The sequence below is a fragment of the Parasteatoda tepidariorum genome, chromosome X2 (assembly GCF_043381705.1).
Source record: "Parasteatoda tepidariorum isolate YZ-2023 chromosome X2, CAS_Ptep_4.0, whole genome shotgun sequence".
NCBI lineage: Eukaryota > Metazoa > Arthropoda > Arachnida > Araneae > Theridiidae > Parasteatoda > Parasteatoda tepidariorum.
Window position 1 is genome coordinate 16,155,432 of NC_092215.1, and position 16,735 is coordinate 16,172,166.

General features: G+C 27.1%; 1 protein-coding gene across 3 annotated transcripts in view; it reads left to right on the top strand.

Moving 5' to 3' along the window:
- Positions 1 to 318: 318 nt before the first annotated feature.
- LOC107442096 (vinculin) overlaps positions 319 to 16,735 on the top strand; it is a 62,704-nt gene continuing 46,287 nt past the window's right edge. Inside the window, exons 1-6 of one of the 3 annotated variants that reach the window (XM_021148686.3) lie at positions 319 to 629; positions 4,654 to 4,761; positions 6,961 to 7,132; positions 9,433 to 9,578; positions 12,595 to 12,763; positions 13,750 to 13,904. In XM_021148686.3, the coding sequence (XP_021004345.1) occupies positions 573 to 629; positions 4,654 to 4,761; positions 6,961 to 7,132; positions 9,433 to 9,578; positions 12,595 to 12,763; positions 13,750 to 13,904 (807 nt within the window). In that variant the 5' untranslated portion in view covers positions 319 to 572. Of the gene's footprint in view, positions 630 to 692; positions 756 to 4,653; positions 4,762 to 6,960; positions 7,133 to 9,432; positions 9,579 to 12,594; positions 12,764 to 13,749; positions 13,905 to 16,735 lie in introns of those variants that run through there. The other 2 variants (XM_021148685.3, XM_071188280.1) reach the window with 2 other exon arrangements.

The window sequence follows — 16,735 nt, forward strand, 5'->3', positions numbered from 1 at the left end:
TCTAATATTTGTAAGGTGAATTTCTCTTTCTTTTCCTTTTTTTTTCTGTCTCATTGGAGAAATTTCTAAAAATAGGCTGAAAAAGAATTTCAGCTATTTCTAAACTGGTTAAAAGTGATAAAATATGCTTAGATCTCACTAAAAAGTATCCAGATTTTTATGTTTATTTAATTAGTTTGTGGTGCATTCCGTTGTATCACGTGACTAGTGTCTTGTTCAACGTCATCTGAAAAATCTTTATTTTTTAAACTGTTGCCACTCATATTTTAGAGTTTACTTCCGTTTGTAGACAACAATTCTGATAATTATGCATTTAGAGCTTGCGTAGGATTTTTCACTGATAAATCCTCCAATCACGGTCGTTGTTGTTATTTCCAAGAGCACGAGGTGATGTTTCCATTTATGGTTTGACACTACGATGACTTGTAGGCAGATGGGTTGGTAGCGAACCACACCTGTGGTTGTGATATAGTTTCTGTTTATTTGTTTCTTTTTTTTCTTCACTTTTGTCTTAAAGAATTTTCAGTTTATGATTTTAATTTGATCGGTTCACTTTATTTTTGAAACGAATCATGTCAGGCTTTCATACTAAAACAATCGAAAGTATACTTGAACCAGTTGCACAACAAGTGAGATGTTTTGATTATTTTTCTTTATTTTGCGGTTAATAAAAAATTTTATCCTTTAGATAACCTATTATCCTGATATATAAATATACTAAAAGATCACTTTTTGCCAGTTTAAATTGCATAAAAGTATTAATACCTAATAATCTTTTGTAATTATGTTTTAATGGAACTTAATGAAAATTTCTTATTTTATACTCTGTTGGAAAATGCTCAACGTTTTTATTGACTCAACAAAATCTTTACGATAAAAACTATTGTGAATGAATCCTTACGTTAGAAACAGACAGATCCATTATTTGATTTTGTCAATTTTTTACAAATTAAAAAATACAAGAATACATAGGATGTTAATCATTCAATTCTTTAATTTGTCATACGATAATATCTTGCCCCTAATATTTAAATTTTTTTTTTATTTCTTTCATTTTTATTTCTATGCACTTCATAGTCTTATTTAAGCTCATTATTTTGTAAAACATTTAAATTATATAAGTTTTTTTTTTTAAATTTTTCTCAGATTTGAAGAAATTATCAAACAGCTTATTGTTTTAAAAGGTGCAATTACTTAACTAAAGTACAAAAAACTTTATGGAAAATAGTTTTTAAAAAAAATGAGATTCTTCTACAAACAGTTGATTAACAAGCTAAATCAGGAATGAATTAAGTTATGAATGGGCTCTTTTGTAACTTAAGACCCTACTTTTAACAAATCCGCCAAAACTAACTATACATTCAGTATTATCAAAACTTTTTCCAAAAATAAATTCCAATTTAGCCTGTTTTATTCAAAGTCGAAAAGATAGTTTTGAGGAATTTTACTAGAAAAATAATTGCTGTAAAGCTTCTACGACAGCAAAAAAAAAAATTCATAAAATTGTAAATGTTAAGTAGCATTAAAAAACAAATTTTAAATATTGAAAAAATTGGAAGCATCAAATATACAAATTTAAATTAGTAAATATGTTATATTTTTACCAATTTAACAACTCAGTAAATTTTAGCTATTTTGTTGATAGTTACAAAAACTAAGAATAACAAGCACCTGTAGCTTGAAGCAAAAGAAGATAATAGGTAAAATTAGGAAGTTGGGTCAATGCACAGCTGCAAAGTTTTTCCCATCAGGCCTTAACATTTCAACGGTCTTTCTTTTTTATAAGATATCATGATCGAATATCACTTTTTTTCCTCTATTTTCCATTTAAAATACATTATGTATATTTAATTCTAAAGAAAGATTTAAAAATTTCTCAAGTATTATAATAATTTCTTTTCATAAATGTTAATAGAAGTTTTAGGGCTTTTACAATGGTTTTGAAATCTCGTTGAGCTTCATGTTTATTAGAAATAAAAATCATCACAAAAATTTTTAAAATCTAATAAGTCTTTTATGGTATTAAGCAAATTAATTACATGGCTCTTTTTGAGGAAAAATATTATGAGATTGCAAATGGAATAGTCATTGTATTATGTAAGGCATTGATAAAAATAAATTTATGACTGAGTTTAACTTATAAATATTTATTTAAAGAATATTTAATCTATTAAACAAATATATATTTGGTACAAATTTATTTTAATTAGTATAGAGTCTAAATACATACACAACAAAAAATTTCATTCATTACTAATGTTTAATATAAATATAATATTAATATATGTGTATGTGTGTGTGTTCTCCTTAAACCTTTTTAAAAAGGCAGCCCTACCCGCTTGCCCTTTGATCCCTATAAATATGCCCTTTTAGCAAAAATAAGCCTCTATCCCATAAAAACATAGCCTTTTTATTTTATTTTTTCAGGTAAAGGTTTTCTTAACCACCTGTTTTAATGAAAAGTTCACTTCTGATTTATTTAGGGACTGATAATTATTTAACTTTAATTTTTAATTTATTTTAACAATGAGTGAGAGTTACTTTGCAAAATATACTTATAAAATTTTATAAAAAGGTAATTTAAAAATTGAGGATGAAATTCAGTTAATATACAATATTGCATATTTTGATAAATTTTAACGGTGGTAAGGGAGTGCCCTTTCAAAACTCTAAGCACGCTTTTCTGTGAGGAAGCACCTTGCCCTTTTTTTATTTCTAGGGAGAACTCAGAATATATGTATATGTCAACAGTGTTTTTTTTTTGAAGGGGCAAGCGTGTTTTGAAGGGCGGCCCACCCTGCTTGCCATTTGATCCTAATAAATGTGCCCGTATTGTTAATTTGCTATGTAAATAATAATTACAGACTAATAAAATTATCTGTGTTTATAGGTTAATTCTATTTACTATTACAAATATTTACTTTTTTAGAATTATTCTTGACTGTTTAAATTTTTATAAGTATTTTTTTTTCAAGGAGGGATATTAATAAATTTTTTAAGTGATTTTAAATTTTCACAGAGATTGCCTTTTAGCATGCCTTTAATTGTTTTTATAAACTACAAATTTTTTTCTTATTTTAATAGTGAGAGAGAATTACTTTTTGAAATAATATTCCCATAAAGTAGTATAAGAGTGTAATTTAAAAATTGTTGAGGATAAAATTTAGTTATTACATAATATTAAACAGTTTGTAAAGTTTTTACAAAGTTAAGTGAGTGCTGTTTCAAAACTTATTGTGCGCTTTTGAGAGAGGACGCGTTCTGCCCTTCTTTATTCCTAGGGAGAACTCTGTGGATATGTAAGCTTGTTCTGCATTAGAATTCCTCATCAAGGTTATACATAGACAAATGTTTGTGGAAGACATTTATATGGAAGGGGTTTCTTTTGAATTACTGCACTAGAATTCAACACTAATTTCTAATAATGATTGTATGATATAATTTGAAGTTTGTGTTGAAATTTAAACTTTCTAATAAGATTTTATGCATGAATGGAAATTGTTATTTTTGTTATTAGTTTGAAAATTAACATTTTGTTATGCAATAATTGTGTTTGGGAAAAGAGAAAAATGTTAATTTATGTATTTTTAAAAAAATGCTACTTAAATAAAAACAGACGACTTAAATTAAATAGACTTACTTTTGTTATATTCTATGCTAATTTTGAAATGTAGAACCTCACTTTTCAATTTTGATTTATGCTTGGGTTTTAAGACGAAAAAGTTTTAATTTTGATTGACTTCTAGCTTAAGCTTTAAGATGTTTCAGATTAATATGCTAATAACATATCCAGCTAATTGCAAAGGTTTCAATTCTCTTGTTTCATATATTAACAATATTTCATTTTATTCTATAACCGGCATTGAACAGCTGACCCAATTCTGTGTTTCCATTTCTAAATATATGCATTAGTTTTTTTCTTTTATTTTTGCATTTATAAAAGTCTATCTAATTTAATTTGGATGTGGAGAGTTTAAATCTGAAAAGTGTTTCATTTGGAAAGCTGCAGATTATTTTCTAAATGAGATTTTTGATTTTGTATATTTTTTTATCTGAATGTACAAGATTATAAAGACCACATAGGTTTTCATACATACCTATACACTTGTTTGTTTCTTTGAAAATAACACTTGAAACAAAGCATTTATTAGCTTAACGTATTGCAAACTGAATTTTCACCTACCTCCTACCATGCCTTGTGTAGCAGAGAAGTGGGGACCCTTAATATTCACTCCAGTGAATTTTAAAAATTCCTGGTTGACAATTATATTATTAATTTTCAGAAAAACTATAGCTTAAAGAGAGGTCAATGATCGAAGATGTAAAATTGTCAATGTCAAAATGTCTAAAATTCATTCAAAATCCTCATACAACAGAAAGCAATAAAGATTTGTTCCCCAGTGTTATTATTTAGATAGAAACAAACATTTAATAAAAAGTACAAATGTCATTCTATGAAAGAATATAAATTTATCCCGTGAACTCATTTAAGGAAAAGTTCTTCAATTTAAAAATAAAAATCGGATAATTCACAGTGAAGTTTCAATTTTTTGTATCAACTTAAGAAGCAGGATTTGCTAAAGTGGTCCCAGCCTGAAAAAACCGACCTGGTTTTTGTTGAGTTTGTTATTTATTTTGAATTATTTTTTATAGGTCTCTCGCCTTGTTATATTGCATGAAGAAGCTGAAGATGGAAATGCAATGCCAGATTTGTCAAGGCCTGTCCAAGGTGTCAGTAAAGCAGTGGTCAATCTTGTTAAGGTTTGTAGTAGATTTTTTTTTTATAAAATATAAATACTTTGTATGCTATGTAATTATTGATTACTTGTTTAAAAATATTTATTTTTATTATTTGTGAGATACTTATTATTCCTAACACCGAATGAAGATAATAGTTTAATACAAATTTTTCAATTCCTTTCAGTCTAATTATTAGGAATATTCACCAGAGTGTGATTTTACTTACTAACATGGTATTTTAATGGTATATCAAAATATTTCTGTTAGAAGAATGTGATAAACTTTGTTTTATCTTACTTGTCACTTTAAAATAAACTGAATCTCTATTCTGGCACATGGTAACCTGTTAGATATCGAGGTTCGTTATTAAAATTTTTTAAATACTTCTAAAATTTTAGTTTTTTATTGTCTGTTTTTACTATTTTTTTATTATTTTGTAATGTAAATAAAAATAATCTATAGAAGAGTATTGAATTTATTATGAATAAATATATATTATTAACTACATTATTGTTTATGATGAACCATTGAAATCAACATTGAACACTGAACAATTTCACATCATTGTTCAGTGATTTCATTTTGAAGTCAGGGGTCTGTCTAGGTTTTTTTGTGAGGTACCTATTTTGTGAAATTTTTGATATAATTTGTGAAAATTAAAAATATATTTAAAATATGGTAAAAATATGGATTTATCGCTTCTTACGGGATACAAAAATAAAATTTTACAAAAAAGCATTTCATGAAACTACCATTTTTCCTAAAGTTTAATTAGTGAAGGTACTGCTAAACGGTTGTAAATTTGGCCTGGTCAGACCCAGGAAATGGAACCATTTTTTGATTTTTAACCTTTTCTATTGTACTATACAACAACAATTGGTCAGGCCTACTTTAACTGTACCAAAAACTGGTGCCACTTCACACTCATCAGCGTATGCAAATATTTTTTAAGGGTACAGTTTGCTGCAATATACAGAAGAACAGTAACAATGCATATATTCTTAGTCCTATAATTTTATCATTAGTTCTGTTTGTTTCATTAATCTAAACCTTTTCTACTAATTGCAATTTTAGAGCAAAAATTACCCTCATCAATTTTGTCTTCAAAATCATGATTGCTCCCCTCATCATATATAACCACTAAATGGCACAAAGCCACCGTCCTAATTGCAATATAAATTTTTACCTTAACCTACATAAAATTAGTAAAAGACAAAGGTTTCTATTTGTAAATATGCTACGTTCATCATATTAGGAAACTGAATAGTAACTTACCTTGTCAATAACAATAGAGTAGATAACTTCTCCCTGTAAGAATTTATGAAGCTCATCGCAGAAAACAAAAGAAACACGAAACAAATTACTGTTTTTGATAAACATGTATCAGTAATCATAGAAATGACAACTCTGTCATGATAAAAAGTCACCCTATTTTGTTGTACTCACTAGTTTTTAATTTTAAAAAATTAAACTTAATGATATGTTTCTGCAATAATGTGATGAACTCAGTTGTTTAATTTTCAAAATACTGTTCATGATTAAAAATTATTTTGTTTCTATCTTTTCATATTTTTAACAGATCTTATCTTACATAGCAAAAGAAAATTATAAGTGAAATAAATATTAAATTAGGATTCTTTGATATATCTGACATGTTATAAGTCTTTCATTTCAATTGTAAATAAATGTATGTTATATAAATAATGAAAGCAACTGTTTCAGAAAGTCATCTTACATAAGATTTCATTTTAATTGCTTTGAAAATCCATTCTATTGTTAGATTAGGCAGTATTTGCAACTTTACATCAATTTAAGTTGTAAACCCAAGAATTAATACTAGAATTATATATTAAAATAACCAGCCTCAACTTTTTTTATACATTTTCCCAAGTTTTTTTTTTTTTTTTTTTTTTTTTTTTTTTTTTTTTTTTTTTTTTNTTTTTTTTTTTTTTTTGTCAATTATATTAATTTTTCTGAGCATAATAAGTAGTAAAGTGTTAATCACATAATACTTACTTGATTTACAAAAGCTTTAAAATACTTAACAGATTTTTCATGGGAAATTCTAAATTTTAAAAAGTAAATGATACAAACTATTAAAGATATGCTGAAATTGCTACCTGATGCATTTTTATTATTGTTGTGAAATTTTTTTTTAATTTGAATTTGTTCAATTAGTATTTATTTTTTTCCAATTTGTAATGGGAGCTTATTTATTAGGTTGGAAAAGAAACTGTTCAGTCTAGTGATGATCCCATCTTGAGACAGGATATGCCCACTGCTTTACATAGACTAGAGAAAGCCTCCAAGCTGTTAGAAGAAGCTTCTGCATTATTTGCAAAAGACCCATATTCACAGCCTGCAAGAAAAAAATTGATCCAAGGAGCTAAAGGTTGATAAAACTATTATTATAATTTTGTTTATTGTAATTCGTCTTTTTTTACATAAATCTTTTAAGATTTACATTAGGCTTATAAGGGAAGGAACTTAGACTTCCTACAGTGTGTAGTTTACGAATTTAAGAAAAAAAATTTTAAAAAAAAGCAAATCAACGATACTTTTGAATATTTACAGCTATCTATAAGTCAATATATAGTTATATGCATACTTAATTTCCATTATGTTATTAACCAGGAAAAATATATAAATTCACTATATCTTCAATATGGAAATATATTGAAATTCATAATTGTAAATGAAGTTATGTTGTTCTAGAAATGCACAGTTTACATTCTTAAAATATTAAACATTGATGTGTGTGATTTTATTGACCATATGCACCATTGGTTAGTTATGATTTATTGCTGCATTTAAAGTACACTACAGCAAATGCTCCATAGCATGTAAATTGAATTTAATTCATACTTTGAGGTGTGAGAAGAATATTTCTTTGTCAGAAAAGCATATTTTGTTTGATTTTTATGGTAAAAAAAATAATTATATTGGCTAAGAAGCTGTATTGCAAAATAATGATGTATGTTTTAAAGACATTATTTAACTTGTGTTCTACACAAATAAGCTTTCAAAAATACTTTTTGAGAAGAAAATTTTTTTTATTATTTTTAACATTTATACATATTTTTATGCATGCATATAGTACATATTTTTTAGAGCAAGCAAGTCTTCTCAGATTGTTTATTTATTGATAGCTACAGAAACTTGAAGTGATCTAATAAGCTTTCAAGCTTTTTATTTTTTCCCTTCTTTTACTTTTTTTTTGCATCAAAACATAGTTTCTACCATCCTTTGATTTTGCTTCTTCGGAATTTTACTTAATTGGCCTTTCTGGTATTTAATTGTAAGTTTGGTCAATCAATTAAAAAAAAAACAATTATAAGCGTCTCTAACATAATGTTCTCTTTTAAATATCTTTTTGGCAACGCTTAACCCTAATCTCAAATAATTGATACCTCTATTGTTTTTTATCCGTTTTCTTATTGGCTTATAAATTATTATATCAATTAAGTAAAAGAATACAAAATATTTAATTCTATAATAACAGAACTTTCTTTGAAAGAATCGCACAAAGCAGCAGAATTTTCAAAAGAAAGAATAATTGACGCAATGAAGAAAAAATAAAACAATAGATATAAAAATATGGCCACCGAAGCCGACGTCTTCAGGGGGTACCAGCTCCGGAAGCCAGAGAACAAAACCTTTTCTATTAAAAGAGCCAGACAATAACCAAAATTTGCTCTCTCAGTACCTCGAAGGTTTTAAAAAACTCCAGGAAGAAATACAAGAAATGCATAAAATCAAATCAGAAGAGAAATTTCAAACAAAATCTTGAGAATATAATACAAAAATGAAAATACAAAAACTCACAGTAAACTGGTCAAACAGCAATTTCGTGAAACTAACTCAATGTAAGAAAAACATTTAAGATAAAAGAAAACAAAACATTTATTTCCAAAAATTTAGTTTTTTCTCAATTGTTTAGAGTTAAAAAAATTTGCAATAACGATGAATGTTTTCAGGAGGCTACGAATTATTTTTTGAGAAATAATGATTTTCCTTATAATTATTGTTATGTTAAATTTTTGATTAGGAGAATAATTGAGGAATATTAGTTTATTATTTCTTTTAATAGGGCAAAATTAAAGTCTTGACTGAGCAGACCCACTTAAACATTATATTAATCTGTTACGTAATCTTTACCTTTCCTATCCTTTTTTTTCTTCCTACTGCGCGTTTTAATAGAGGGCGTTGTTTTCTTTTATTTCAAATGTTTCTTTTACATTGAGTTAGTTTCATGAAATTGCTGTTTGACCAGTTTACTGTGAGTTTTTGTATTTTCATTTTTGTATTATATTCTCAAGATTTTGTTTGAAATTTCTCTTCTGATTTGATTTTATGTATTTCTTGTATTTCTTCCTGGACTTTTGCAAAACCTTTGGGGTACTGAGAGAGCAAATTTTGACATTTGTCTGGCTCTCTCAATAGAAAAGGTTTTGTTCTCTGGCTTCCCGAGCTGGCACCCCATGAAGACGTCTGCTTCGGTGGCCATATTTTTATTTCCATTGTTTTCCTTTTTCTTTATATATCAATTAAACATACTTTTACTGAGCATTGTGTACTTTAAGAATTGCATATAGCATGGAATTAATCTGTTTTGTTTTTCTGTTTGGACAAATGAAAAAGTTAAGACTCTAAAGTTTTTTTTATGGAAATTAAAAGTGATGTTGTTTTTAGGTATTATGCAAGATACATACTCTGTTCTTCTGGCTTTTGATGAATCAGAAGTGCGTAAAATCATTGGAGAGTGCAAAAAAGTTCTAGACTATTTAGCAGTTGCTGAGGTCATAGAAAATATGACTGACTTAGTACAGTTTGTTAAAGTAAATAAAGCTTTATTACTAATTCATTATTATTATTATTATTTCATTGTGATGTGATGCTTTTTTGAGTTACTTTCATTATATTTATGTTAAAGATTTTTAAACTCTTGTGCATATTCATCAATAATTAAAATACTTTTATCTAAAATTTTTAAATGTTTTGTGCAATTGAATTTTATACAGCTGTGCAAATCGAAATTTTTTATGCAAATCGAATAAAAGCAGGATGTTTCTTAAAAATGCTAGACTATAGGTCTTTTAAGTTAATTCTAATAATTATTCCTAGAAATAACATGTTCTTATAGTTTGTGAAATATTAAATAGTGTTTAAAGTCAAATTTTTTTTTAATCCCAAACCATAGCAATGTTAAAAGTATTTTATCTTTAAAATTTCATTTAATTACAAATGCTGAACACACTTCTAGGGTTTGTCCTGTTATTGTAGCCCATTGTGCAGCTCTAGTGCGACGTAAAGTAACAACAATAACTGTCCTGTTATTGAGTTAACACTTTAATATTTTCTTATAAGATCTTAAACTACATAATAAGATCTTAAACTACAGAAAAATTTCATTTTAATAATTTCTAATCCTTAATGAGTCATTGTCTTTCAGGACAGTTTTTTTTAAAAATCTTTTTCATGTTATTTAAAAATAAAAACTTTGTAAGCGTTAATTTTTCTTTGATACATATTTAAAAAATTTCAATGAACTGATTTAATTTTCATTCTGATTAAATCATCTTTGTCATATGTGGATTACAGAATGTATATATGCAGTAGAACCCATTTAAGAAGTTCCCATTTAAAAAGTTTTCCCGCTTTAGAAGTTATTTCTAAAAAAATATAAAAAATACCAGAATGTTAAATTTGCCTTTATAAGTAGTTTTTTTCCCGTGTAAGAAGTTTTCACTCACTTCCAATTTTCTTCATTTTTTTTAAAACTTTTTATTAAAACTTATCTAGTTTTACCTTTCCCTCACAAAAACGGGTACATAAACTATGTGAAATTAACAATGACCACTGACCTTCCTTGCTCCCCATTACAAAAAGAGGGTGATTTATCAGGAGCAGGTGTGAGCAAAGGAACCATTAAATGAACAATGAAACTAATAAGAACGTGAAAAATTGCTTGGACATTGTGTCCACCATAAATGAAAATCGGAACGCCTGATGATTCATGCATCATCACCAAACTGTACTTCTTTCCTACAACCTATGGATCAGGGAGATATCAAGGTGTTTAAGCAGCATCATAAAATGTAACTTGTGAAACCGATGCTGCAAGGACTTGAAAAATACAGGAGAGCTAAAAGAAAAAAAGTCAATGTTTTAGAAGCTATTCAGTTTATTATATTAGCATGGGAATTAATAACAATATCTGTAATTGCTAATTGTTTTCAAAAAGCTGGATTCTCTGATGGAGATACAACTAAAGAGTATGACTGTGAAGATGAAGATGAAATGTCAAATGAAGAAACAAATGTAAATTTTGATAATGATTGGAAGTTGCTCCAAAATAAACTTAATTTCACTTCATCGTTTGAAAAATATGAATAGGTTGACAACGAAATTTTACCTAGTGATGTGCTTACATTAGAGGATATTTGTGTGATGCTACAAATGACACAGAAGAATTGAGTGAGCTGAAGAAGATTTTTGTAAACTTTGTCTTTCTGTTGCCAGAAAAGGGTTGGAAACGTTTCGCAAATTCATTTACAGTGTTGAAAATGTGACCCCAAAAATTTTCAAATATTTACAACAGTTGGACAATTTTCAGTTAAAGGTCGGTGAGAAAAAACAAACTACTTTACATGATTTTTTTTCATAAAAGTCGCATCAATAATTGTAAAAATGTGTGCATCTCTGTATAAATAACATTGGATTAAATAAAAAATGAAATAGGTAATTTTGTTTTTATTTATTAGCTATTTTTATTCTTAATGAATAGTAAAATTAAATATTTATTCCATTATGTTGATTCTGTAATATAAGTTATAAAATTTTGCAAATTTTTAGTTTTTAACCTTTACTGTTTAAAACGTTTTCCCGTTTAATAAGCCATTTCTTTCCACTCCCTTGAGAAACTTCTTAAATGGGTTCCACTGTATATATATATATGTATAAAATTTTAACTTTTACCTAGTGGATATTATGTGAAAAATTTTCCTATATATCTCTGTAAATCAGATTCATGCTCAATAAATAGATATGTCATAGTATGCTATGAAAAATAAGGTGAATAGCAACAGCAATATCTGGCAATCCTTGCAAATATTTCAATAGTGATACCCATTTTAAAATGCTACAAGCTCATGAAATCAATATAATATTATTACTTAATTACATGTAATATATTACATGTAATATTATTACTTTACAAATTATAATAGGTTTTCCCACATTTAATAATTAAAGTAATGTAACTGCATGACATTCTTCTGCTTTGTTTCATAGTTATTGTGTATTTAGTATAAGTTCTGTTTCAATGCCATTTATAACATTTTACCTAACTTTGCCATTTATTCTTAAATGTAAGTTAATAGTAAGATATTTAATAACCATGAGTGATTAATAGTTTTTCTCTTCTCTGTTGATTCTCACACCTTTATACATTTATATAAAGTGTTTATTTTCCATTAGCTTTATGATGTGGACGGTGAATTAGATGCACATTCCAAACTTTATCTTATAAAACATACATAAAACGTAAAATGTGTTATTATTGCCATCATGAATGTACAATTTGTTTTTTTGAATTTGCCAGCATAAGTATATTTTTGCTTGCGCTGCAATACCTATTCCAATAAAAGTATTACTACTGAATTACAAATAGCCTCATTTCAGGCTTTCTTAACAATATTTTCAGAAACTTCTAAAATGTTTTACTGACATATGTTAAATGATAAGCTATTGTGAAAAAATGTTATCTTTTATGATGAATTTTGTTTCAACTTACTACCAGTTTTTATAATGGACTGAAAGTATCGTTGTTTTGCATAGTTTTTTATTTTTTAGGATCTGAGTCCATGCTTAACAAAAGTATCAAGAGAAGTAGATGCCCGTGAAAAAGAGCTTGTTCATCAAGCACATCGGGATATTTTGGTTCGATCGTTGGAATCTGTGAAATCGCTGTCACCAATTTTAATATGCAGTATGAAAATATTTGTTCAAATTCTAAGCCAAGGTGAGTAAAATAACATTCTTGCTCATTATTAATATTTCTATTTTTTGTGAAAATATTCTTTTGTAAATGAGTGAAAATAGTTTAATTTTTGAGAATTAACTTTTAGCATTAAGTATATTGTTTCCCAAAATTGCTAGCCTTTATTAAACCTCTGATCATTATATAACAGGTTTGACTCTTGTACTAGTTGAATTTGGACCTGCAGTTTTCATACAATTGCAAAACATGTTATTTCTTATTCGGCAATATATAAACAATAAACATTCTTCTGAATTTGTCCAATACAAAACCGTCTGAAAGTTTAGTAACAAAAAATATTGAAATTTCATTTTTTACAGAGCGTGCAATACAGAAAACTTGATAAATCCTCAATTTAAAATTGAGTTCTATAAGTATAATTTTTATACCTTTATGTATACAATAAATGATTATTAAATATTCTTTCTTCTATAGTCTCACATAACTATTGTCTATCATTAACAAACTGTACTTATTGTAATTTTTACTATTTAATTAAAAATAATAATTAAGGAATTTAGTGGAAGAGGTATTTAGTGACATTCAGTAACATTTTGGTTACAAAAGCATTTTATTGTCAGCATTAAAAAAAAATATTAATATTTTATTTTTAAGTGTTTAGCTAAGACAGTATTTAATGGAGAAAAAAAAAATTTTAAATAGCCTTCTGATTGCGTTTTAAATTGGTTTTTAGGTTGCTACAAAGGAGCTTTTGTCATGATTCTAAATAAGTTGGCTATGTTTTCTATGCTCAAGTCTATTATAATACTATTTTTATTATCAATTTTACCATCTATTGTGTTTTTAAATCAGAAAATTTGAGATGGTATTTTTTCTATTCAACATTTTTTATAAAACAACTACAAAAAATTTTTTTGATATACAAAAAAATTGCTGGTTGAAGTGTATTTTTTCATTTGTAAGTTTGTGGGTGAGTTGTACGAATTTTTTTTTCTTACTGTGAACAGGTGGCAAAGGAGTTGAAGATGCTGCAGAAAATCGCAATTATCTTGCTGTTCGTATGTCAGATGAGATTAATGAAATAATAAGAGTTTTGTTGTTAACCAATTACGACGAGGAAGCATGGGATGCAGACAACTTGACTGTGATGAAAAAAGCTTTAGTAAGTGTTTTTAAATTGATTTAAAATTTTATAAATATATATGTTTTTTCCTGGAAACAACATACCGTAATTTATGGAAGAAACGCCGCGGCGTTTGCGAGTTTAAAAGTTTTAAAATTTTAATTGCGGCGTTTGCGATATTTTAAAAATAAAATTTACATTTTTCAAAGAAAAAATTTTTTTTTAATCAAAATAGTTGCGAGTTATGGCAAAAGATGGCGCCACTATTGATAACCCACCACCCCTTAAAGAAAGTGGGTTGATAGCTCTTTCAAATTTTTTCTCACTTTGTTACAACGTGCTTTGTGGAGAAATTAAATTGCGGAAAGTTTTCTTTTTAGTATTTGCTAATATTTATACATCGTTGTTATGGACGCGACTTATAAACTGATATCTTCTTATTTAAATAAAAGAGGTATATTTCCAAAAAATAAATATATTAAATTAAAAAAATATATTTATAAAATGTAGATATGTAGTACAGTATGGATTCCGAAATTCGGCACTTAATCCGAAAAAAAATTTTTTTTTTTTTTTCAAGAAATTTTTTTGATAAGAGAAAAAAAAATCAGTCATATTTTCTTTTGATTTGGAATTTTTTTCTCTTGAAGTAAGTAACTATATTTTGTCTTTTAAAAATAAAAACATGAAGAGAAAAAATAATAAATCTGTGTCAAACAAAACATCTGTTCCTAAAGCAGTTTAAAATAAAGTGAAATTGAAAAGTAAAAACATCTGCATTTCCAATGAACAAAATAAATAAATGCAAGTTGGGAGAAACTGATGAATCAATCTTGACAACTGTGCAAATGCTTTACTGCTTTGTCCCCCCACATTTCCCTCTTCTGTTTGACCATAAATTAGCCACACCCTTTTGACATTGAAACTTCTTTCTCACTTGGTGTACAAAATGAATTCTATCCCTTTTGCTGCTTTTTTTTTTAAATTCGATTTATTTATCTTTTTATTGCTTATTAACTGTTACTTTTTTATTGTTACACTTGTTTACTTGGTTTTTTTTATCGTTATTAGTTGTTTGCTTCTTTTTTGTAGTTATTCATTGTTAGTTTCTTGGTATTAATTGTTACTTTTTTTGTAGTTCCTTGTTAGCTTTTTTTTTTCCCGGGGTGAGCGTCTTTTGTTAAAACAAAACGTTATGTAAAAGAGAAAACGAGAACAATGATCTTGATCTGAAGAAGAAACGATTATTTCTTTTTCGGATTATTTCATCTTGAATTATTTATCCTTCCGATTATTTCTTCTTGATTATATCTTATAGATTATTATTTTAATTAATGAAATTTCTAAAAATGGGACAGTTTTAAATTCAACCCACCAAAATCTACAATTGAAACAAAGCTTTGGTTTTTCTGAAATTAACAGCGTATTTGAATTATTGTAATATACGGGCGCCATATTGGAAATTCCGGAAGAGATCCGAAATTCTGTAAATTACGAAATACGGAATTTCGTCGGTCCCGTGAGTGCCGAATTTTGGGTCCTATACTGTAATATAAAAAAATCATTTATACTCAAGTAATATAAATATAGTTATTTAAATTTTTTACCTAACGATGGCACCAACAGCCGATTTTAACATGTTCTGAGCAGTTTGTCCAAAATATACAATAGCAGATTAACATTCTTGATTTTATTATAATTATACATTTATAAATTTTTATTTTAATTTAAAACATTAGTAGTATTTATAAGGAATTAATGTTATATATTCACTTTTGCCGCTAAATCGTTATTATGGGTGCGGCGTTTACAACATGTGCGGCGTTTACCATGATTTTTTTTCTTTTAAGTCTCATTATCACAAGTGCGGCGTTTACGATAGGTGCGGCGTTTCTTCCATAAATTACGGTATATATTTATAAAATATATATCATGTATTTTCAATCATGAAAGTTTAGACCCATTTTAGCTAACTATATAAATTTTTACAAATATTTACATGACATTGGCTTATGGTTTAACTTTCATTGTGCCCTAAATACAATATTTACCAAAATGATTTAGATGTATATATATAATCATCAATTATCCCATTATATATTCATTTTGTGAAATATAATTATACTTATCAAATGATATAAGTGAAACATGAGCACAATACTCTTCCCATCGTGCACCAAGTGCCACCAGATGCCGGCCTCCCCCCATCATATCCTCGATTGCTTGGGGCTCGCTCTTGCGGATATCCGTGATAGCCCACTTCTGGTGCTTGACTTAGCTAGAGTTCATGGATTTGATCTAGCTGTCGCTAGATCCTGAAGGATTGGACACAACAACAGCAACATGAGCACAATTCTGTCAAATAATGATATCCATATTATAAGTTTATAAAATCGTTATTTTTCATTTACTTGCTAATGTTTTAACCAAGGCTAATATTTTTTTTTATTATTTACTTGCTAATGTTTTTGTTTTTAATTTAAAAAAGGAGGCTTACAAAACAATCGAAAATTCTTCAATATCCTAAATAAGTGTAAAAAAACTAGTATTTGTTTATTTTTAAAACCTACTTTAAAAATGGAATTAGAAATATCTCATTATAGTTTGTTTTTCTTTCTTTGTTGAATTTATTTAATTTTACAATGTTAATGTTTAGAAATTAAATGGCAGTGCAAATTGGTTTTACCAGTTTAAAATAAAATTATTTGCTGTCAGCATTATTACAATCATTATACTACTAGTGTATATCGTAAAATGAAAACTGAATTCATGGTGTGTTTAAGACATTGTTGATAACAGGCTAATCTTCAGTAATAAAAATAATTATGAACATAATGCTTTGGAGCAAGACATATCTTAATCATTGCTGT